Source organism: Euleptes europaea, chromosome 3 (genome assembly GCF_029931775.1).
Source record: "Euleptes europaea isolate rEulEur1 chromosome 3, rEulEur1.hap1, whole genome shotgun sequence".
NCBI classification, from domain to species: domain Eukaryota; kingdom Metazoa; phylum Chordata; class Lepidosauria; order Squamata; family Sphaerodactylidae; genus Euleptes; species Euleptes europaea.
In genome coordinates this window covers 62,559,659-62,581,857 of record NC_079314.1, presented here as the reverse complement: position 1 = coordinate 62,581,857, position 22,199 = coordinate 62,559,659, and the positions used below count along the sequence as shown (strand labels likewise).

The 22,199-nt window shown below is 42.9% G+C and overlaps 1 protein-coding gene across 1 annotated transcript; it reads right to left on the bottom strand.

The window, feature by feature from the left end:
- Positions 1-8,980: 8,980 nt before the first annotated feature.
- BMT2 (base methyltransferase of 25S rRNA 2 homolog) lies at positions 8,981-21,885 on the bottom strand. Its single transcript, XM_056846947.1, has 5 exons — positions 21,707-21,885; positions 14,508-14,649; positions 11,715-11,882; positions 10,534-10,648; positions 8,981-9,614 (listed from the first exon to the last, which is right to left on the bottom strand). The coding sequence occupies exons 1-5, from the start codon at positions 21,867-21,869 to the stop codon at positions 8,985-8,987; spliced, it is 1,218 nt and encodes a 405-aa protein (XP_056702925.1). The 5' UTR covers positions 21,870-21,885; the 3' UTR covers positions 8,981-8,984.
- Positions 21,886-22,199: the final 314 nt, after the last annotated feature.

Below are 22,199 nucleotides of genomic sequence, written 5' to 3'. Positions count from 1 at the left end.
ATGCACATTTACATAGCTAAACATTAACATAAAGGTATTTTTGGTGAGAACATTTATATTAATTTTAGATTATTTATGGTGGCAGATTTTTGAAAGAAGATAGCTAATTGTGAACTTATTTAATTTTCTTTATTTAATTTTTTTGCTGTCAAGTTGCAGCCCACTTACGGCAACCTTGCAGGGTTTTCAAGGCAAGAGACGTTCAGAAGTGGTTTGCCACTGCCTCCCTCCACGTCATGACCCTGGTATTCCTTGCTGTTCTCCCATCCAAATACTGACCAGGGCCAACCCTGCTTAGCTGCTGAGATCTGACAAGATCGGGCTAGCCTGGGCTATCTGGACTATGGTAATTTTCTTTATATCCTACAAAAATTCATATTTTAAACTTCTCAAAAATATGACATTTCATTGAAACCAATCTGGCCTGAATGAAATTATTCGTGGTGGTGGTGGTGGTTAGTTGGCAGCAGCAGCATGCCAGCTGCTGCAAATAAAGTCCCCAAAAAGTTGCAAAACAAAACAAAAAAGAGTATCTTTGGATCTGGCTTCCCTATTGCTATCAAGTTTATTGAATTACATTAACATTCTTTTCAGTTTTGAGTTCATATTGAAGAGTTGTACTATTGGGGTAAAAGTGATGATAGTTGTGAAACAATGCTGAACTCCATTTGTTTCTACACACCTCCAGTTTGCATCATTCCACTTGTATTTCCATTTTAAAAGCATCTTAAAAGATAAATGGCTCTCAACCAAGCCATGTTTTTGGATCTCTCTCTCCCTCTCACAACAGAACTCTAGGAGGGTAACAAATAATGAAAGAATACCAGATAACATTACCTGAAAAATGCAACAGAAAGTTATTTCTGTAGCCTTGTCTATTACTTCTTTGATATTGTTAGGAGTTACACAAGCAGTAGATATTCTAAAATCATAACTATTATTTATATCCCACTTCGATTTTTCAGAACACACAAAAAGCCTCTCAAGGAAGCTAACAATACGCAATACAAAATGTCGAAGCAAGGCCAATACACTGAGTTACGTGCCAACATCAAGTCTGGGCAAAAACGTGATGTCACTACATTGACCAACAGTTTAGAAATTATTGTCGAAGGCTTTCATGGTCAGAGTTCATTGGTTCTTGTAGGTTATCCGGGCTGTGTAACCGTGGTCTTGGAATTTTCTTTCCTGACGTTTCGCCAGCAACTGTGGCAGGCATCTTCAGAGGATTAACACTGAAGGACAGTGTCTCTCAGTGTCAAGTGTGTAGGAAGAGTAATATATAGTCAGAAAGGGGTTGGGTTTGAGCTGAGTACTGTCCTGCAAAAGTAATGTGCTAATCATTGTCCTGTAAGTATCAAGATAATGTGCTAATGAGGGTATGGTATGTTAATATGGAACCATTGTATCCTGAAGTGATCTGTTAATGTGTGTAATCCAAGGCTAATCTGCATGGCTATTGTTGACTGTTGCCTTTGTTAGTCTGGAGGTTTTCAGAACAGGAAGCCAAGCCTTATTCATTCTTAAACTCTCCTCTTTTCTGTTAAAGTTGTGCCGATGTTTATGAATTTCAATGGCTTCTCTGTGCAATCTGACAAAATAGTTGGTAGAATTGTCCAGTCTTTCAGTGTCTTGGAATAAGACCCTGTGTCCTGTTTGTGTCAGTCCATGTTCAGCCACTGCTGATTTCTCAGGTTGGCCAAGTCTGCAGTATCTTTCATGTTCTTTTATCCTTGTTTGTATGCTGCGTTTTGTGGTCCCGATGTAAACTTCTCCACAGCTGCAAGGTATACGATATACTCCTGCAGAGGTGAGGAGGTCTCTTTTGTCTTTTGCTGATCGTAGCATTTGTTGTATTTTCTTGGTGGGTTTAAACACTGTTTGTAGGTTATGTTTTTTCAAACGTTTCTCCATCCTATCAGTGACTCCTTTAATAAATGGCAGGAATACCTTTCCTATGGGAGACTGTTTTTCCTGAGTTTTCTGATTTTTGTTTGGTTTAATGGCCCTTCTGATTTCATTCTTGGAGTAGCCGTTTGCTAGCAGTGCGTGATTTAGATGATTAAACTTTTGCTGATCGTAGCATTTGTTGTATTTTCTTGGTGGGTTTAATCATCTAAATCACGCACTGCTAGCAAACGGCTACTCCAAGAATGAAATCAGAAGGACCATTAAACCAAACAAAAATCAGAAAACTCAGGAAAACTCAGGAAAAACAGTCTCCCATAGGAAAGGTATTCCTGCCATTTATTAAAGGAGTCACTGATAGGATGGAGAAACATTTGAAAAAACATAACCTACAAACATTAGCACATTATCTTGATACTTACAGGACAATGATTAGCACATTACTTTTGCAGGACAGTACTCAGCTCAAACCCAACCCCTTTCTGACTATATATTACTCTTCCAACACACTTGACACTGAGAGACACTGTCCTTCAGTGTTAATCCTCTGAAGATGCCTGCCACAGTTGCTGGCGAAACGTCAGGAAAGAAAATTCCAAGACCACGGTTACACAGCCCGGATAACCTACAAGAGTCTAGAAATTCATTGGGATTTTCCCCCCAAACATGATGTTGGCACACAGCCCAACATCAATTCTGTCCCCGCCACTAGCCCATGAGGCGAGCATGGTTGAGAGGGTTTATTGGTGCGAGACTGCCAGCCAGAAGTGGGCTTATGCCTTTCTATCTTTCCTTCCCTCTTCCACAAAATGGGAAGCTGCTAACAGAAACAGGATAACCAGCGGAAAGAGCATTAAATGCAGTCTCCTCCAGCTAAACTCCAGAATGGCTAGTTGCTTACAGTGCCTCACTCCTGGAATCATGGTGCTGAGAGCATGGCGTCTGTTTTTAAATACACCAATGATTGAAAAGTGGGGAAATATATCTTTCAACATTTCTTTGGGGAGACGAAGTTTCATCTTTGATAACAGCTGGCATAACTGATACAAAGCCACTAAGAGCACTGCATAAAGTTTAATAAAGCAGTATCTAATGACTGACTCACAGAGGCAGGCTGGCCCTTCTGCTTACCAGGAAAGGACTTGGTGGGTCACTGCTCTGGAGGATGCCGGCAACAACAGCAAGCCGAGCCCCAGTGGCACTGGCTGGATGGTCAGAACCCAACAGCCTCTGCAGCGGCCAGCACCACTAGGGCTGTTCAGCTCGCCAAATAAGAGTACGGGTCTACTAAAGTCAGTACTGTCTACTCTGACTGGTAGAGGCTCTCCAGGGTCTCAGGTAGTTTTTTATATCACTTGCTACCAGATCCTTTTAAATAGAGAGGCCAGGCACTGAACCCTGGCCTCCTGCCTACAAAGCCTATGCTCTGCCCCTGAGACACACCCCTTAAGTTTGCTCCTGAGTGGCTTCAACAGGAAATCCTACTCCAAACCTGTTTGATTTCAGTTGGTTTAGACTGGCGCAACTTTGCAACTGGATGGCCCAGGCTAGCCTGACCTCGTCAGATCTCAGAAGCTAAGCAGGGTCAGCCCTGGTTGGTATTTGGATGGGAGACCACCAAGGAAGACCAGGGTTGCTGTGCAGAGGAAGGCGCTGGCAAACCACCTCTGATAGTCTCTCGCCATGAAAACCCAAAAAAGGGGTCGCCATAAGTCGGCTGCGACTTGACGGCACTTTACACACACACAACTTTGCAACAGACTGCGCTACGAATCCGTTACATGAGTCTATGGCCATTTAAGATCATCAGGTGCCAGCTGGTTTCCTGCTGAAACCGTTTTTTGCTTCAAACGAACAGTACTTCCCGGATCACTGGGACGATGGTCTGAAACAGAGCAGCTCGTGCTGTGGCAGTTCGCCCCAGGCGGAGAGTGGCGGGGACCCTCCTGTCGCCTCAACAAACGAGAACTTACTCTTGCAACAGAATGTGTGAGCACGGACTCTTTCTGCGGCGGCCACTGCGGCTCTCCCAAAGCGACACCCCGGACACTGAAAAGTCAAATTGAGGAGATCTAATGATACCGCCCCAAAAGAGAGGGATGTCAAAGGACACGGAACAGGCAATTTGGAATCACCATCCTGCTCAGAAGGAAGCGCCCATCCGACTAGGACGGTCACGTGTCAAAGAGACAGCGCGAGGAGATCAGAGGAAATCCCCGCCCCGCTCTGAAGAGTTGCCGTTAAGTCCGGTTCTTTTCAGAGTTGGCGCATGAGCAGTACAATCATGGGGAAGGGGTGGGGGGAGAAGGAAGCAAGGGGCGGGGCGGTCTGCTCCTCTCACCCCCTCGGTTATAGTAAAAGGAAAGGCAATTCACAGTGGGTCGCCGTGTGAGTCTGTCTGCAGTGGTAGAAAAGGGCCAGAGTGCAGTAGCACCTGAAAGACTAACAAAAATATTTTCTGGCAGGGTATGAGCTTTCGTGAGCCACAGCTCGCTTCTTCAAAGATGTATCTGAAGAAGTGAGCTGTGGCTCACGAAAGCTCACACCCTGCCAGAAAATATTTTTGTTAGTCTTTCAGGTGCTACTGGACTCTTGCTCTTTTCTACTACTAAAAGGAAAGGGTTCGAGACCGGGAGAAGCTCTTCTCTCGAAAGGCAACAGGAGACCCCGGGGGTGGGGGCGGGGGTGGTGGTGTCACCGAAACTAGCAGCCCAGGTTAGGGGCCTACATCCTCCCCTCAGGGAGTTGTAATGAAAGCCGAAGCAGCTCCTCGCTCAACTAAGCTTCCTACTCCTTCCTCCTCGTTTCAGTTTTGCTTGCCACCAAGGTCCGCCAAACTCACCGTGCGCTGCTCGCTCTAACAACACCACCAAAAAAACCCCCAAAGAAAGTTCCCCGCCCGCCGCCATCTTAGCCTTCTCGGCGGTGCCCGATACGGGGAGCGCGAGGGCTCAAACCGCGCGGCTTAGCCGGCCTCGGGGCGCGGGAATCGGGCGGGCTCGGAAGCCTTCTCCGGAAGGAGGCTCTGCCGGCCTCCTGTGTTGCAGACGCGGCTCCCGTGCCTCGCGGGACGCGAAGTTCCCTGCAGAGGGAGGGCCGCCGCCGCCGCCGCCACGGGTCCCAGAACGCGCGCGGGGAAGCTGCGGAGCGTGGCCAGAAAGGCTGCCTTCGGGAGGTCGCCTGCACAGCACGGCCCGTCGCTCGGGCCGAACAGGACGCGCTCCTCCGCAGCCGGCCTAGGCTTCTGGCGGCGCCACTCGCGCCTTACGAGAACCCTTGCCGCGGTACCTGGCCCGATCTCCAAACTAAAGGGGCGGCGTTAGGGCCGCTCTCGTGGACGTTTCGAAACATTGGATCCCCCTCTGAGGCAGCGACTGCGAGCGTGTACAGAGTTCCTTTTTAGGAGCGCGAAGCGTTGGGAAAAGATTGAGAGCCACCGCCTGCGGCTTTTTGCGCCGTCGGAACTCCTAGGGGTCAACAGCCGCTGAAAACGCGGAGTTCCTTTCCGGCTAAGAAGAGCATCTTTAAAAATCAAAACCATGAGTGCGGTCATGTTTGGATTCTCAAGGAATCAAAGCTGATCCAGGTCAGGCACTCGGAGCAATGTTCCATTTCCTTTCTAGGTAGGCAGAGCAAGTTTAATTTTTAATTCAATAAAAACGATGACAGCTTTAATTTTTAGCTCCTCCGAATGTTGTCGCCACTCCAGCATTCATAGAGCTTTTTTTTTTTAGCTAGAAGTATCACACCAACATGATTCTAAGATACCTACGCATCCTGTGAATAGACCAACACAGTTCAGAACTAAACATTCCTGACTGTATGTGTATCATTAAATCTCCACCTTAGCCTAGAGAACAATGGTTTAAAGATGCATTTTATTCTTTATCGTTACCTTGAACACGAGTATATTTGTTGTATAGCAAATGTTTCCTTGTATTAATGCACAATATAAGCGAAAATAACATTTTATAAAGCACCTGCCTTGAAACAAACCAAGAAACAAAACGAGCCAGGCAAGGTACTGTTGGACTGATAAAGTATACAGCCCCCCCCCCCAAAAAAAATTGGGAGGTTACAGCATATCTAAAAAATTGCATATAAACCTGAAGTGGCCAACCATCCATCACATGGGAAACAGCTTTTGGAATGGTAGAACTCCGTATACAGTACATCACTCTGCAAGATTATGCAGTGCCACATAAAATACACACCACATCACTAACACACTCAAAGTTGTTTGTACTTTTTAATGGGCACTTTCACAAAAAACCTTTGTAAAAAAAGCAAATGCCAAAGTTGGTAGTATGCTTCCTTCCATGTATGGAACTGGGTGTGTCTTTGCACAGTGGAGCTTGAGGAGACTTCTAGACCTAGTCAGCCATCCTGAAAACCACTTCAAGCAAAATCACAGAAACGATCTGATAAAGCGTAGCAGGAAGTCCCTTGTTAAGTAACCATAGCCATACATAATATTCGGGGGGGAGGGGGGGAGAATCACTCTGAAATAGGTATCTACATTTCAAAACAGAAAAAAAGAAGCTACTCCCCTAATGAAGGACCTACAACACTTTCACCAAGCCACTGGTGATATTACTGGCAGACTCCTACCGTTAAATTTTTAACTATTCCATCTACATATAACCATGACCTGGATTCCAGTATATGATAATTTGAATGAACAGGAAAACAAATGACGTTCGCACACACACAACAAATGCATCCATGCTAGGGAGTCTTGCCAACTTTTCTCTAATAATAAAAGCACATCATGCACATTTTGGAGAATAAGTAAACAGTATTTTTTTAAATGAGAGAGGTAGCACAACACATTAGCTTTAATTTCAGCATTTTTAAAGGAAATTTTTTAGTTTAGTAAAAAGTGTTTCACATTAAATATAGACAATCTATTTACCTGGTCATCAACTAGTTTTCGTTGTTGGAGGTCCAATTGATAATATACTGGACATGATGGGTCCAGGAGCCAAACCTGGCCCTGCAAGGTCACCCACTAGTGCTCTGTTCTCAAGGGTGCAAGCTCATCTACCATCCTCTTGCCTATGGAGTTGGTAATGGTGGGATGGCAAAGATGGTATTCTTCAGAGGGCTATCAGCTGCGGACACCATCTATTATATTTAGCTCATATTGCAACATTTCATTTAAACAAGAGACAGCTAAATAAAATACATTTCAATGACAGTTTATGCAAAACTAAAAGCCTGTCACCTTGCAATGTATAATCAACTATAGGATAAGATGCTGGACTCCCACTACTGGAGAAAGGGAGAAAACTCACCCTATTGCACTGGGAGCCAGCATGAGTACCTATGTAGCAGCAGCTCCACCTGCATGAGAATAACTGCTGCAAACAGAAGTGTTGCATAAAAAGGTTTTCATAGCTGCCTACCAAGGCTATTCCCAACAGCCATTACTCAATACTACAGGTGCTATCCAGAGCCCTCAAATCTAGTGCTTGTGAACAGCTGTGGATGCAGAAAATGGTAGGCTGGAGAAAAGGGAACATCGGGCAGATTGGCAGTACAAATCTATGCAGAGTTCCTCTGCGCAGGGTTGCAATGTGGGACAGCTTCACCTTACTTGCCCAACACAGGGTGTTTTTCTGCTTATTGTTTTACAAACCATATGGCTGGATCAAGCTGCCCTTGTCAGAATGATAGAAATATTACAATTATTATTTGTTTTCAAATGTAACTGTATTAATAGCTAAGCCAGTAAACAAATTTAGTTATTCAGGGGCTATTTAAAAAACCTGTTACATGAAAAAGGTACAAAAACTATGCTTAAATATAAAGTGACACTATAATATATGGAATTGTGTATAAAACTAAGCACAGTATGAAAAAGCAAATTAAGAAATCAGTTGTGAAATTTCAGTGCAGTTTTGGTGGGAGTGTAAAAGTTTTTTTTTTAAAAAAAACCTTACAAGGTCTGTAGTGGCACTTCTGAAATGGCAGTTGACTATGCGTCAACATCTGGCTAACATAATCCTGCTGTTCTGGATACTGTAAAACTAATTTATCTTTCAATTATTGGTCTGAATTCAGACCTGTGAACTGATTCGCTTGTATTAGTTAAGTATGGAAGTGATCTTTAATTATATGGAATCAAGTGTCTGGTGTAATTAAAATGCAGGTGTATTATTAATCACCAAGTTTAGTCTTAACAAAGTTGTTGTAAGGAATTCTTAGCATCCAAACTTCAGAGCAGGTTGTATAGGAAATATAATGCAGAGTGAATGGTTAATCTTTCACACATTGGAGTACTTTTAATTTTTCATTCATAACTAAGTTTCATTCATAACTAGGACTCAAGTAATATGCAGATTTCACATGATTTGAGACTCCCTATATAAGTATTTTGGACAGAACACTTTGCAACAATACAAGATAGCTAGGGGGAAAAAACCCATAGGGTAGAGTGATGTCACTGCAAACATAAAATGGCAAAAATATTCTACCTCTGAAGTTCACAAAAACTATTAAAGCCCACCCATTGTGTGTGTTTTCTGTGTCGTTTGAAGGAACCACAAGGGAGAGGATCATCTCCAATCCAAATAAGCAAAGTAAAGCTATTTTGCAGACAGTTTTGTTTTACCAGATTACAGTTAACTTAAGAATCTTTGTGTGTCTTTCATTCAAGTTTTTAAAAAGCCAGCCAAGCTTTCCAAACACTTTTTTTATATTCATTAGTGCCTATTAGCTCTTTCTATTTAGCTTTCTGAAAAGGCTAGAGTGACTTCAACCTTATCCACAGATTTAAAGTATCAAGACAGCGTATTTTGCAAAATCACAGCATTGGAAGGAAAAAAAACCTGTACCTATCAGTGATACAAACACTAGAGTAAACCCTGTTTATGCTATGACACAAGCCATTCCGCATAACACGCACACTTCAAATTCTCAATACAAGAATAAATTTTAAAAGTTCTAAGTAGAAAAAAATACCCATTCTCAAAACCTTCTGCATTTCCTTTTTCATGTGGGAGTAGATGTCAGTGTGGCAAATTTAGTTTTATAGTAAAGGAGCTTGGACTTTGAAACAGATTTTTTTAATGTTAACTTAAAAGTAAAATCGGATCTTCTAGCTCATAAAAAGGGATTGAGCTGGCCTGGCTCTCCCCAGAGTCTGAATCATAAGGAGCATCTGGAAGTTCCATGAAGCTGTATGCTAGTTGTTCGTCTTCAGCATCTGATCGGATGTAACAAGAATAGTCAGAAAATTCCTCTTCTTCTATACTGTTGAAATCCTGGGGGATGTATAACATCCCAGGGTAGTTCCTGCTCACCAAGTCACTAGTAGTTTTAAGTGAGATCTTTCTAAATGCCATGAGATGCATATGAGAAAACTTTGAATACTTGAAACGTTTAAAACCCAGGGATTCTATTGCAATTTTCCAGCTTTTCATCATCATAGCATGGCGATTTTGATGGGAAGAGTCAGGAGTGATAATGAGCAGCAATCCATTCAATCCAAGAAGTTCATGGGCCTTTTTGCAACATATCCATCTTTGATAAGGTGATGGGAAGTAAGAGAGGAGGAGGGAGAAGACAACAACATGGAATAATTCCCCAGGCAGAGAATCAATAGGATTTTTCAGTTGCTTCAAAAAAGCATCTATGGCATCTTGTGCAAGCTGAAGAGGCTGTTGAATCTGAAGGTTTAAGAAGTCACATTTGTAGACACTCTGGAGGAAGAAGCACACATAATTACATGTTTTTAGGATACATCTGGGTACATACAAGCCATACATTTGAAGCATAAAGTACGTGTAACACAACACATGAGCACTGTAGGTATTTGACATAAGATCACTGAACTGTGAAATCTAAGTTCATTCTGCAACAAAAAAAATGAAGCAGAAAAAGAGTGGGTTTGACGTGCTCAAAAGCAAATATTCAAGCCTTACTATACTGATCTATACTATACGGGGAGGGGCCATGGCTCAGTGGTAGAGCATCTGCTTGGCATGCAGAAGGTCCCAGGGTCAATCCCCAGCATCTCCACTTAAAGGGACTAGGCAAGTAGGTGATGTAAAAGACCTCTACCTGAGACCCTGGAGAGCTGCTACTGGACTGAGTAGACAAATACTGACTTTGATGGACCAAGGGTCTGATTCAGTATATGGTAGTTTCATGTGTTCATGTGATCACCCAATGTTAAAAGGCTTACCAGTATAGTCTTGTAAAAAATAATAATGGCAGGTACCTTCAAATACTGAATTGTAGCCATTCACAAAGTAAAAGTTCATGATTTCACTATTTTAGTCACAAGAGATTTAAGACACAGCTCAGCCAGAGTTAAGCATTTTTTTAATCTGCTAGTTTCAGAGAATTTACTGTGCTCTATTCTCTTTTGTGTAGTTTACAACTTAACTGTTTCTGAAGCAAAAAAACTCAAGTTAATGGCAACATTATTACTGAGCTGAATTGCTTGTTCTGCATTTTCCTATACAGCATTCCTGTAAAATACAGTGATGCCATAAGGATACACACTGTTAATACAACGCAAATGATAGTTAGCACTACAATGTAATGGTCTTTTCTCAGTAACTACTATAAACAACTCTGACTTTTTGAATAAGTTGCAGTGTCAATATTTCATACCTCAACTGCGGGAACAATGTCAATGCCAACAGTCAAAAATTCTTCAAACTTCAGAAATGGATTAAAACAGCTGCCAACATCAAGCAATCTGATCTTCCCTGAAGGATGCAGCAGCCTAAATGGAAAAGAGTTCAATTTATGAAGTCACCTTTTAAAAGCACACAGCAGGTATTTGTGATTCTGCTCAAAGTAGGACACACATTTTAACTGCAGTTGTATAATGTACATCAGTTCTGTTTGACTTCTGTGCTATTCTTTGTCAGTTTTTTTAAGATGTCAGGTTGGATCCAACCAATGTTTCAGCTGCAGAAAAAAGGAGGGAGGGGTCCCCTTTGACAACCCCAAAATGAGAAATACATGCACAAAAGCCACATGGAATGGGAGCTGTAAGAAGGAGAATTGGACAAGAGTGAGTAAAAAAAAAAAAAGCTAACCAGATCCAGCACTTAAAGCTGTTTCAAGCATAGAAATTCTGGTGGCCCCACAATGTCAATAATACAGTTGCATTTTAAACATACCAACACAGTTCAGAGGGCATTTTTCCCTGTCAACTGTAATTTTATGCCATAAATTTTTAATTCCTTCAGATTGTTCAGCACATTTTTAAATTTAGGGCTCCTGAAGTATCATTCAGTACAGCATTCAAATAAATGTATCACATGGCTGGCATAGGATTATCAGTTTAAAACCATGTTATTTTGCAAGTTGTGATTTAGTTTAATGGGTATATGCCTATTACTATAAAATACATTAAAAGTATTAGATATTAGCTTATATGTAACTTATCATTAGTGCTATTGTGCATTGAAATGTTTATGGATAAGAAAACATTTTAAGTTACACCCAATGAATATTTAAAATACAAGTTTTAGTTGCCATGGGTTTTTCCACAAGAATTTTGGGGGCAATTTAGTCTAGTGTATGTGTTATGAATTCAGTTAGAGCTCTCAGCACCTATCAAATAACTGCATAGTTTGTTGGAGAGAGGGAGTGACTATTAAGCCAGTTTAAGCCAAACTTTAAAAGTTCTATTGATTACAATGCTTTGTTTTGCCTTAAAATCAATGGGACTTAAAAATAATAGGCTTTGGATGGATCAAGCCCATTGTTATTTGGTTGCAATGCTAAATCAAAATAATGATGTACACAACTTAAAGCCCTAACCACTAATAAACACTTACTTATCCATTAAAGAAGTCGAGTTTATGGAGTTTTCTGAAGAATTCTCTGTTTTTGGAGACAGGTGAACAGTCGTGGTCTGAGTACTTTGCGTAGCAAGGGCTGCTCGTTTCTCATCTTTTTCAAGAACCTTCCTTTTCCCACCATTTTGAAAATATTCCCGACACACACTAAACAAAAGTAAAAAAAATTACCATTTTCATACCAACAATGACATTTACTCTCCTATTTTCTAAAGACACCTTATTCTGCCTGTACAACAATCTAAGTAATGTATGGATATTGTTGCCAAAACTGATATGCCTCCATTTTGTTGATATCATGCTCTAACATTTTGATTAGCACCTGGCCAGGTCTGGAATGGTCTGGTACAAGTCACAAGGCAAGAATGGAGCCACTTTGGATGATCAAATCTGTGACAATGACTGGCTCATCAAGGAAGGAGCTATGGTATGCATGATCCTTAGAAGAGACCTGGGAAGGTGGGCCCAACTCTACATTCCCAAGGTACCATGGCCATTATGTTGTATATTTTGATCTAATCAAGTACTCCAAGCTAGTCTAGGCAAAGGCTTTCTTCATTCGCTTCATACCAAAATTTTTTTGCAGCCAACTCTTGTTCAAATATACTAACCAAGCCTCTCACACATCTCTAATCCCTCCCCTCCTACTCTGACTGAAGCAACAGACCTCAGCTTCACACTTTCTTCCCTTTTGCACTAATCAGAAGACTTTCCACCATGGCAAGACTGCAAAAATCAACTTTTATTCTATTGTGCTTGATTCTTATAACTGATCCCCTTCTCAATACCAAATGATACACTTCTTGTGCACACATTTTTCTCATACATTCTCCTCATACATATGTATGTGCCTGCAAGCTTGCTTGCCTCCTACCTGTGTGCCTTGATTGCTCAGATGTTGATCAGACACAGCTTCCTTCCCTCTTAGAATTTATTACCTGGAATTGCTACTGGATTGCCTGCTTGGCCCAATGTCAAGCACCTATCCTCAGAACTCCCTTCAAGACATAGTTAATGTACCAGTTAGGGGACTAATGAAACTAAGCTACCCCAATGATTCCAAATAGAAAAGGGATAGGTCATATTTTCCCTTCTCTATCTCCTTTCTCTCCTCTAATTACTTGTTACTGTTCACCTATTCTGAGGTATGCACTGTTTCATGGTGGTAAATATGTGTTGATGCCAGAACTGGGTATTGGCATTTTGGGCTCAATAAATGCCCCTGGCCGCAGAGTGGTAAGCTGCAGTACTGCAGTCCAAGCTCTGCTCATGACCTGAGTTCGCTCCCGACGGAAGTTGGTTTCAGGCAGCCGGCTCAAGGTTGACTCAGCCTTCCATCCTTCTGAGGTCGGTAAAATGAGTACCCAGCTTTCTGGGGGTAAAGGGAAGATGACTGGGGAAGGCACTGGCAAACCACCCCGTAAAAAAGTCAGCCTAGGAAACGTCGGGATGTGATGTCACCCCATGGGTCAGGAATGACCTTTACCTTTTTAAATGCCCCTACTGCAGAGAGCTGAAATGCACTGGAAATTACTGAAGTTTAATTGCAACTTGGTGGTCCTGAGCTGTGTTTTTCCATTATCGGTGCTACCCCCTTGTTTCCAGTATCAAGATCAGTTTTCATATGCTAATTTAAGATCTACATATTATCATTTGAATCCGAGCACAGTCTGTTTACTTAAGGGAACTTTAAGTCTCTTGCAGTACACATGGGACAAGCATCATTTGCTAAAGGTTCAGAAATCAAGGGACGCTTTGAGCAGGCCTCTGTGGACTAGAGTTTATGCCCTGTACAGAGAAATCGTGTTATCCTGCAACTCATACATTCTTTCATTTACTTCCATCATATCCTTACAAAGACTCACAACATTTTGAAAACCAAAATTCAGATCAATGTTCTCAAAAATAAATGATTCTATATGGTGAATTCAAATCCCAAGACCTTCTATGATTCAAGGGTTGAGAAGAGACATGTTAGGCAGAAGCCATTTCTCCAGAATGGAGAGGGGTCAAATTCCACAAGTCAGAGTATGAATTTCAGGTTATAGACTACCATATCTATGGATATCATCAAAACTATGCATAATGCATCAATGCTGCAATCTGGATTTACATAGCAACCAAGGGTGCTGGTTTCCTATTTGACCAGTACCATGTAATTCATGCAGGATCCCTATATTTAAAAAGTATACTTCCCTGTAGAATTTTACTGGTTCTGTTGGGGTTTTTTTTGTTCTTTTCCTTCCCATCTCTGTTCCATCCCCCCCCCCCGGATCTTATGTCATCAGCCTGTTTTTCTGTAGCAATTTCCTATTTATACTTCCATAAGCCTCCCATTCAACATTGTTCCTCCTTTCATTCAGTAGCCAGAATCAACAATTAAACAGTTGATTCTGAAATGCAGATGATTCTGAATTCAGCTCAGTGAATGCACACCTTTCTACCACTTTACAATGAAATCCACAAATTCAAGCATACAGCACTACTGGCCACATCTGCTCCAGAAACTGTAATGAGATCTATTTTTCCCAGCTACATAAATAGAACGAAGATTGTTTATGTGCCCCATATTTAGGCATCGGCATGTGTTGTGCATTCTAGATGCTGAAATGCACGTTTCAGTGAAAGACAGATACTTGAACTCTGAAAGCTGCTATACACCAAAATGTGTGTTGCTGAGCAAGGATAAACAGTTCTCAAATACAGATTGAGGCTGCAGGTTCACATCAAAAGGCTCATACATTATCCCATGAAGACAGTGAAAAGGTTTACCTGCAACACCATTCAATACGGCCTTCTCCTTCACAGGTTTTAGTCCAATGATTGTCTGCCAGGTTTTTCATTGCCTCTGCATATTCACAGAGGGTTTCCTCATCCTCACAATGTTCACGCCAGATTTTATCAAAGTCTCCCACTAAACAAAAAGACAGCAAGCAAGAGATGGAGATGAAGAATGAGAGTGGTGATCAAACCCAAAGTCTGGGCTATGCTACAAGAATCCGCTTTCATGAAGGAAAAGCAAGTAACCCTCACCAATAATTTAACTGAACTGCAACTAAGACAGTAACATAAGTTGTCTACTTAACATATATCACATTCACATTGCCCCTAGAAAAATGCAGTTTGGATCTTAGCTTAGTCATGAAGAATGCTATGAAATATTTACTAGAAAACCCATTTGAATATACTATAAAAGCTAATGAACACTGAAGTCCTCACCATGCTATTACATACATTTTATTTCCAAAAATACTGCTTCCCCTCCACTTCTTTCTGAATAGCAAGATACCCTGCGTTACCAGTTCACCAAAGAGTACAAATGGTTACAGCTTTTGAAACTAACTTTCAAAGCAGCCTTGCTCACAAGATAAATTTTAAGAGATAAATTTTGGTGAACTTTTTTCTGCCTGGCATATTTTTAATCTTCTTAGACAATGTATTCAGACTTCCAGGTAAATACAGAATAAAGTAATTTAGGATATGAAAGTAAAATACCATTTAATTAAATGACAGTTACTCTGCACATAACAGAATGCTACCACTCCTTCCCAGAGGCTGTTGCCCCTAGACTCACTTGTGAATGGGAGCAGTGGAGAATGGCCTGAAGGAGAAGCCAGGTAGAGAGCTCCCTGTGTTATACTCGTCCCCTTTCTTGGCTTTCAAACTCATGCTAGAAAAACCACACAGATTCAACAATTCTTTTGAAGCAAAGAGACCCAGTGGCAGAAATAGTTCAGTCTTCATTCCCGTTTCTTCCAAGAGCCTTCACCACATACATGGAAAATTTTGCTTGTTTTTCTTGTTAGGCAGACAATATCAAGTTACTAAGAAGAAATTGTTTACTGTCCAAGTTTGAAGTTTGTTCTAGCCATGCTTCCTGAACCTTCTAAAATTTATGCTGATGTAATTGATGCTGGAAAGCTGCACAATCTCTTCTGAATAACTGATTGATGTTCTGCCTAGTACACAGTTACTGTTGCACCAATAGAAAGCTACCAATTTTTAAAACCCTGGCAATTATAACTTATTTTACATAACAGAAAAAACTAAAACCATGACACTTTAACTGCATTACTAATGCCCATTTTGTATACTATTATCAAATGTCAGCCATCATCTACCCTTTTTGCTTTTATCTGCCCTTTACCAAGTCTAGGTTTGGTTAACATTGAATCAGATAGCAGTAATGATTCCTCAAGCAACTTTCTTTTCTCATAAGTCAACTGATAAGGGACAGCCTGAATGATTACAAAAACTGCTGCTAGACTCTGAAAAATTGGAATGAAAGAATTTGGCAGGTTTAATCCTGTACTCCCCTTCCCCGGGGCATTAAAAAGCTTCTCCGTACAAAATACTCAAACTAAGCAGCACAGATATTAAGGGATTATTAACATATTTTATGGCATACCAGAAATACATACCGTATACACTCGCGTATAAGCCGAGTTTTTCAGCCCAAAAAAAGGGCTGAAAAAAGCCAACTCAGCTTATACGCGGGTCAATACGGTAGGGTAGGGGAGGGGGGAGGAGGGAAACTTACCACTGCCGCCATCCTTCGCCGCCGGCCCGCTCCCCTGGGAGCGGCCAGCGGAGCCTGCCTGGGAGCAGGCAGGCCTCGCCGCCGCCCCCTCCGCCCCCCCCCCCCCGCCGCCGGCCCGCTCGCCTTCCTGCGGCCTGGGAGCGGCCAGCGGGGCCTGCCTGGGAGGCTGCCGGGCCCGTGCCGCTTTCCGCCGCCCGGAGCGGCCTGGGGGCGGCCTCCTGCGGCTGCAGGAAAGCCGCCCCCACCGGGCCCGCACCGCTTTTCGCCGCCAGGAGCCGGTCAGGTAAGCCTGCGGGGGGGGGGGGGGAGGAGTTATAAGCCGACCCTCGGCTTATACGCGGGTGCCTAATTTTTCCCCATTTTTGGGGAGAAATTAGGCACCTCGGCTTATACACGGGTCGGCTTATATACGGGTATATACGGTAATAGAGATTAAGCTAGGGAAACGTACAATATATCAAGCACTTAAGGGGGACATTACAACCATTTTAACATAACATACATCAGTATATTATATTGAGTATTTTTCCTTCATAAGTAGTTCAGAAACCCAAAAATAATTCAGCAATTTTAAAAAATACTTTTTGTTCTCCTCCTCTCTCTCTCGTGTTTGTGTGTATGTGAGCAAGTGAGGGAACTAAAAGTACGGTTGAGCCCAGTAACATGATTGCTGCACATTTCTTGTGATCCAAATGGTGCAGAAAGACAGAAATTGTGGGAATCACACACATCCAGTATGCATGCATTTTAGTTTTGTGAGCAATTTTACCTTCACAAAATTTCAGGCCTGAGTGAATGCCAACAAATCCACCTGGAAGATGCTACAACATGTCTGAACTAGTAGTCACCAGTAAAGGAACTAGAGACAACTAAGGCACTATACAGGCATTTCTTTAGCATATTTTGCAGAAGATTAAAACCTTTAAAATCACATTCAGCAAATTTCTATCCACCCACCAGTTTCCTCTCCCTTTCAACATAGACTGATAAAGGAATTACTCATATGCAGAAGTACTTGAATTTAGAATGACAGACAGATGACAGGAGAGATGGCTGAGACATCATTTTAATAAGATCAGAGACCAAGAACTTGACTGATACACCAGATAAGAATGTGTAAACAATAATCTTAAAGATAGATGGAACACCAAAGGCAACACAGGCATGTATCCATGCCACTGGGGCTCTTCAGGTTCTATAGCAGTCCTTCCCATAAAGAGCCACTCCTGAGGGCTGGAGGACTTCCTGGAGAGGGCCACAACACATTTCAAAGGCAATTTCTTGAGAGAGGAGGGCAGGCCTCACACGAACGCTATGGGGATGGTTAGGCTGAGAGGGACAAATTGCCCACATGCCACCTGGTCAACCTCATAGCAATGCACAGATTTGAATCTCAGGTTATCTTTATAGGCTATCAAGCAAAGACATTGTTGTCGAAGGCTTTCACGGTCAGAGTTTATTGGTTCTTGTTGGTTATCCGGGCTGTGTGACCGTGGTCTTGGCATTTTCTTTCCTGACGTTTCGCCAGCAGCTGTGGCAGGCATCTTTAGAGTAACACTGAAGGACAGTGTTTCAGTGTCAAGTGTGTAGGAAGAGTAATAATATTACTCTTATTATTATTACTCTTCCTACACACTTGACACTGAGAGACACTGTCCTTCAGTGTTACTCCTCTGATGATGCCTGCCACAGCTGCTGGCGAAACGTCAGGAAAGAAAATACCAAGACCACGGTCACACAGCCCGGATAACCAACAAGAACCAAAGACATTGTTTTTTTAAAGATATTTTTATCCCACGTTTCTCACTAAAATGGATCCACAGCAGCTTAAAGCATTGTTCTCCCCTTCTCCATTTTATGCTTACAACAACACCGTAAGTAGGTTCAGCTTAGAGAGTGACTAGATCAAGGTCACCCAGGAAGCTTCCACGGCCCAGCAGGAATATGAACTTGGGTATCCCTGATCCTACTCCAATACTCTAACCACCACCACACTGGCATCAGAATCTGGAATGATCTCTATACATCCTGAATCCAATTTGCAAATTAGTTCTTTTATGAAAGTAGGCTGTACAGTTTTTCCTTCTGGAGACCCACAAACATAGAACCAATGCTGAAAAGGAACTGTTGGACAGAGTGTAGGATATCCTGCATGCCTGGAACTCATTCTGACAGTCCAGCCTTTCCTCCCTAAACTCTAGTAAGGAAAGTATCCTTTTTCTGACATTTTAGACATGTAGAAATCACGGACACATCTCTCCTTTCTTTCAGGCTCTACATAGATATTTTATTAAACCTTTCTTCATAAATCACTTCTCGCTAACAAGTAAAATAGCTCTTATTGGAACCTTGATTGAACTATGATGCCCATGATTGAACATAATGTTCCAGATAAGATCACACACCTTAAAATAGTTTGTCTTGCATGGAGAAATAAAATATTGCTGGCAAGTGTTCCTTATTATCCACCAGAGTCTCTAAATTGGACTGCTACTTTGCAAGAAAAATGTAGACGCATGCCTTAACAGGAATTAAGAGACAGCCACACAATCAAGATAATGTTGCCCTTTAGGGTTTCCAGAACATCTTTTATTTCAAACAGCTGTTCCTTGCCCCAAAAGATGAGGGGGGTCAACTACAACAACCCAGGAATATGAGAGTCAATGTAGCTAATAGATACTCACTTTCTAATAAAGCAACTGCAATATTTACAGAACATATTTCCATATAGATGGAAAAAGTATCACAGACCCTTGAGCTGACATAGGAGTAAAGTTATAATGGCACTGCTAGATAATATATTGCCACAACTATCTAGGATCAGGAAATCCTTGATAACTATCAAGAGTTATTTCAATTTTGCTTTTTAAAGCTGACATTCATTAAGATGTCTCCTTTATGGCTGATTCTTTAAAATATCTATCTATCACAAGAGAAGTGTTCACACTTACACAAACTAACATTTAAATTTTCAGTAGCAATTATCTTCACTCTATCTGGGTGACAAATAAAATCAACTTAAATTATATCTATTGCACTTAAGCTATGGTATGTATTTTATAGATCACCACAAGATAGCTAAAAGAAAGAGATGTAACTTCATTTGACTGGCTATTCTTATCATGCAAGCTGGTAGTGATTAGTAAAGAAGTAATTAAAAGCAGAGAAGCAGCTCTAAGCTGAAGTCCTTTCTTTAAAAATTTCCACTAAAAAAAAGTCCCATCTTAAGTGTCTATGGATTGAAATTTTCCATCCTTCAGTTTTGCCTCAAACTAGCAGAGCTGAATGCCTTGTCAAAGAGTGAGATTAGGAAATATATATCTTTTCTTCCTGTTCAGGTTTGCTACCCATTTGCTGTGTATACAAAAATAAATTAGCAATTCTTAGTCCCAGGGCTCTACAGAATACTTTAGACTCTTCTTCTGGCTGATAGAAATTGGTTTCTTTTAACTATTTGTTTCCTCAGATTAAGCAAGTGCTTGCAACTTAAATAAGGGGTGTCAAGGGCCAAATATGACATAAATGTCACTTGGTCAGGCCGGGCCATGCATACTGTAAGATTTAATGCCATGTATACAAACTGAATAGAAGACACAGGCAAAGCCAATTAATGATATATTTTTTTACTTAAAATAAACATGCTTAAAACAATAACACTCTTACAGTATTTTCTTTTATTTAATAGTCTTTGATAATTTACACTTTGGGAACAGGTGGGAGGGTAGCTTCCCCAGCTGGCTTGTGGGCTTTATAAGAGCTCTCAAGAGGGCAGATCTGACCCCCCCCCCCCGATTATGTTTGACTTAAATACTACCAGGCTACACTTATTACATTTTAAATTAGGTTTAGTGGAAACCCCATCTATCCAGCCTTTCCTTGGAGAGGAAGATGTAGAAGCAGAACTGGACTATCTGAAGTTCACAGAAAAGAAAAGCAAGGAGGCGATACCAGGACCATGGTCTTGGTGCAATAGATGGAAACTCATGTCAGGAGAGCAGTTTCTTTTATCCAAAGCATTTACTGAGATACTTGAACATAGTCCACTGAAAATACAGCCACCTGTTTGAGCCACACACCACAAACAAAGGAGTTGTTTATACCTTACTCAAATAGTTGATGATTTACATACCATTTTTAAAGTTTAAAAACTATCAGGAATTTAAACTACAAACAGAAAATCCCTGGTCATCATTGGAAGAGCAGAGGCTTGGGTCTTCTCTGAAGGCACCACAGCATTTCAATATTTATTACCAAGTATAAAAGGTAAAGGTCCCCTGTGCAAGCACCAGGTCATTCCTGACCCATGGGGTGACGTCACATCCCGACGTTTCCAAGGCAGACTTTGTTTGCGGGGTGGTTTGCCAGTGCCTTCCCCAATCATCTTCCCTTTACCCCCAGCAAGCTAGGTACTCATTTCACCGACCTGGGAAGGATGGAAGGCCGAGTCAACCTTGAGCCGGCTGCCTGAAACCAACTTCCATCGGGATCGAACTCAGGTCGTGAGCAGAGCTTTTGACTGCAGTACTGCAGCTTAACACTCTGCGCCACGGGGCTCCTTTATTACCAAGTACAGGCTGTCAATGTCAGATTAGCTTTTTTTTGCAGACTTGCACCAAACCCTGTGAATAAAGGACCGGCTGCCACATTTGCACACATCGTGGGTGAAACATCTCTGAAAACGAAAGATTTCTTTTGCACAGGGATGTTAAAAAACGTGAGACGTACAGTCAGGCAGCAAACCCAGGGACAGAGGAATGAGAGACGACCCTCTAACAGTGCAATCCTACGCTGAGTTGTTGTGTGTGCGTTAAGTGCCGTCAAGTCGCTTCCGACTCAGGGCGACTTTATGAATGAAAGTCCTCCCAAATGTCCTATCTTTGACAGTTACTCCAGTCTAAACCCACTGAAATCAATGAAGGGCAGTCTCGCGTGAAGGGATGGCCGTGCTAATCCCAGAATCACCCTCAACCAGGATTCCAGACCCTCCTTGCAACACAACCGACCCCTCGTTCTGGCCCCTAGCTCGGCATCGCCTTTAATTGGATGAAACGCTGCGGGCTGGCCAAGCAGCTCATCAAGTGCTCAATTAAGGCAGGCGATGCCCCTAGAAGACAAGACATACTCTTACAGGACAGGAGGAGGCGCAGCAGCGGGGGACCCTCAACAGGCCCCCAGCCATACCCGTCCATTCCCGAGGAGCCTTTCCGCCAGGCCTCAGAACACCCGCCGCCACCGTCACAGACCCCCAAGAGCTGGAGACCGAGAGCGTCAAGGGAGCGGGGCCCGGGCCCAGCTTCCTCCCCCAGCCCTGGGAAAAGAAGGGTGGGAGTGGCTGGTGGACCTCGCTGCCCCAACCGCCTGGGAGGGCCCCCCCCCCGCGACGACCCCCTCCCCCAGCCCCCGGGGCAGACGAGGCCAGGCCCACCGTTACCTTCGCGGTATTTCTTGCGCAGGCGCCGATGGACGCTCTTCACCACCCCGGAGAGCTTCTCCTGCTGCCGTTTCCGCTCCTGTTCTCGGGGCTGAGGCCGGGCTGGGAAGGGGGCCGAGGCCTCAGCGGGGACCCCGAGCCGGGCCCGGCGCTCGGGCTCCATGGGGATGGCGTCCCGCCCCCTCTCTGCCCTCCCCTCCGTGTTCCCGGCCTACCGCTCCGAAGGGGGGGGCGGCGGCCGCGGCAGCATCAGCCGCAGGGCTCTGTCTCTACGGCATGGCAGGCAGGGCTCAGGTCGACGGACTGGCGTGCGTGGTCATGTGACCCACCGCCTCTCCCTGCAGGTTGCTGGGAAATGTAGTCCAGTTCCCCCCCCCGCCTTTAGCAGCTGTTGGTGGTCCACGCGAGGCGCGCGCTTTCGCTTTCCTCTCAACCAGGAGGCAAGTCTTGCTCGCGCATCCCCCCCCCCAAAGTGGCAGATCCGTAGGAACGG

What these genes read in the sequence shown, in the direction of transcription:
- BMT2 (XM_056846947.1), bottom strand. Translation starts at nt 21,869, where the DNA reads ATGGAGCCCGAGCGCCGGGCCCGGCTCGGGGTCCCCGCTGAGGCCTCG. An exon ending in GCGCAAGAAATACCGCGAAG is followed by an intron (nt 14,650 to 21,706) that starts GTAACGGTGGGC and finishes CTTTTTGTTTAG; the next exon opens with TGGGAGACTTTGATAAAATC. An exon ending in CGTATTGAATGGTGTTGCAG is followed by an intron (nt 11,883 to 14,507) that starts GTAAACCTTTTC and finishes ACTTTTGTTTAG; the next exon opens with TGTGTGTCGGGAATATTTTC.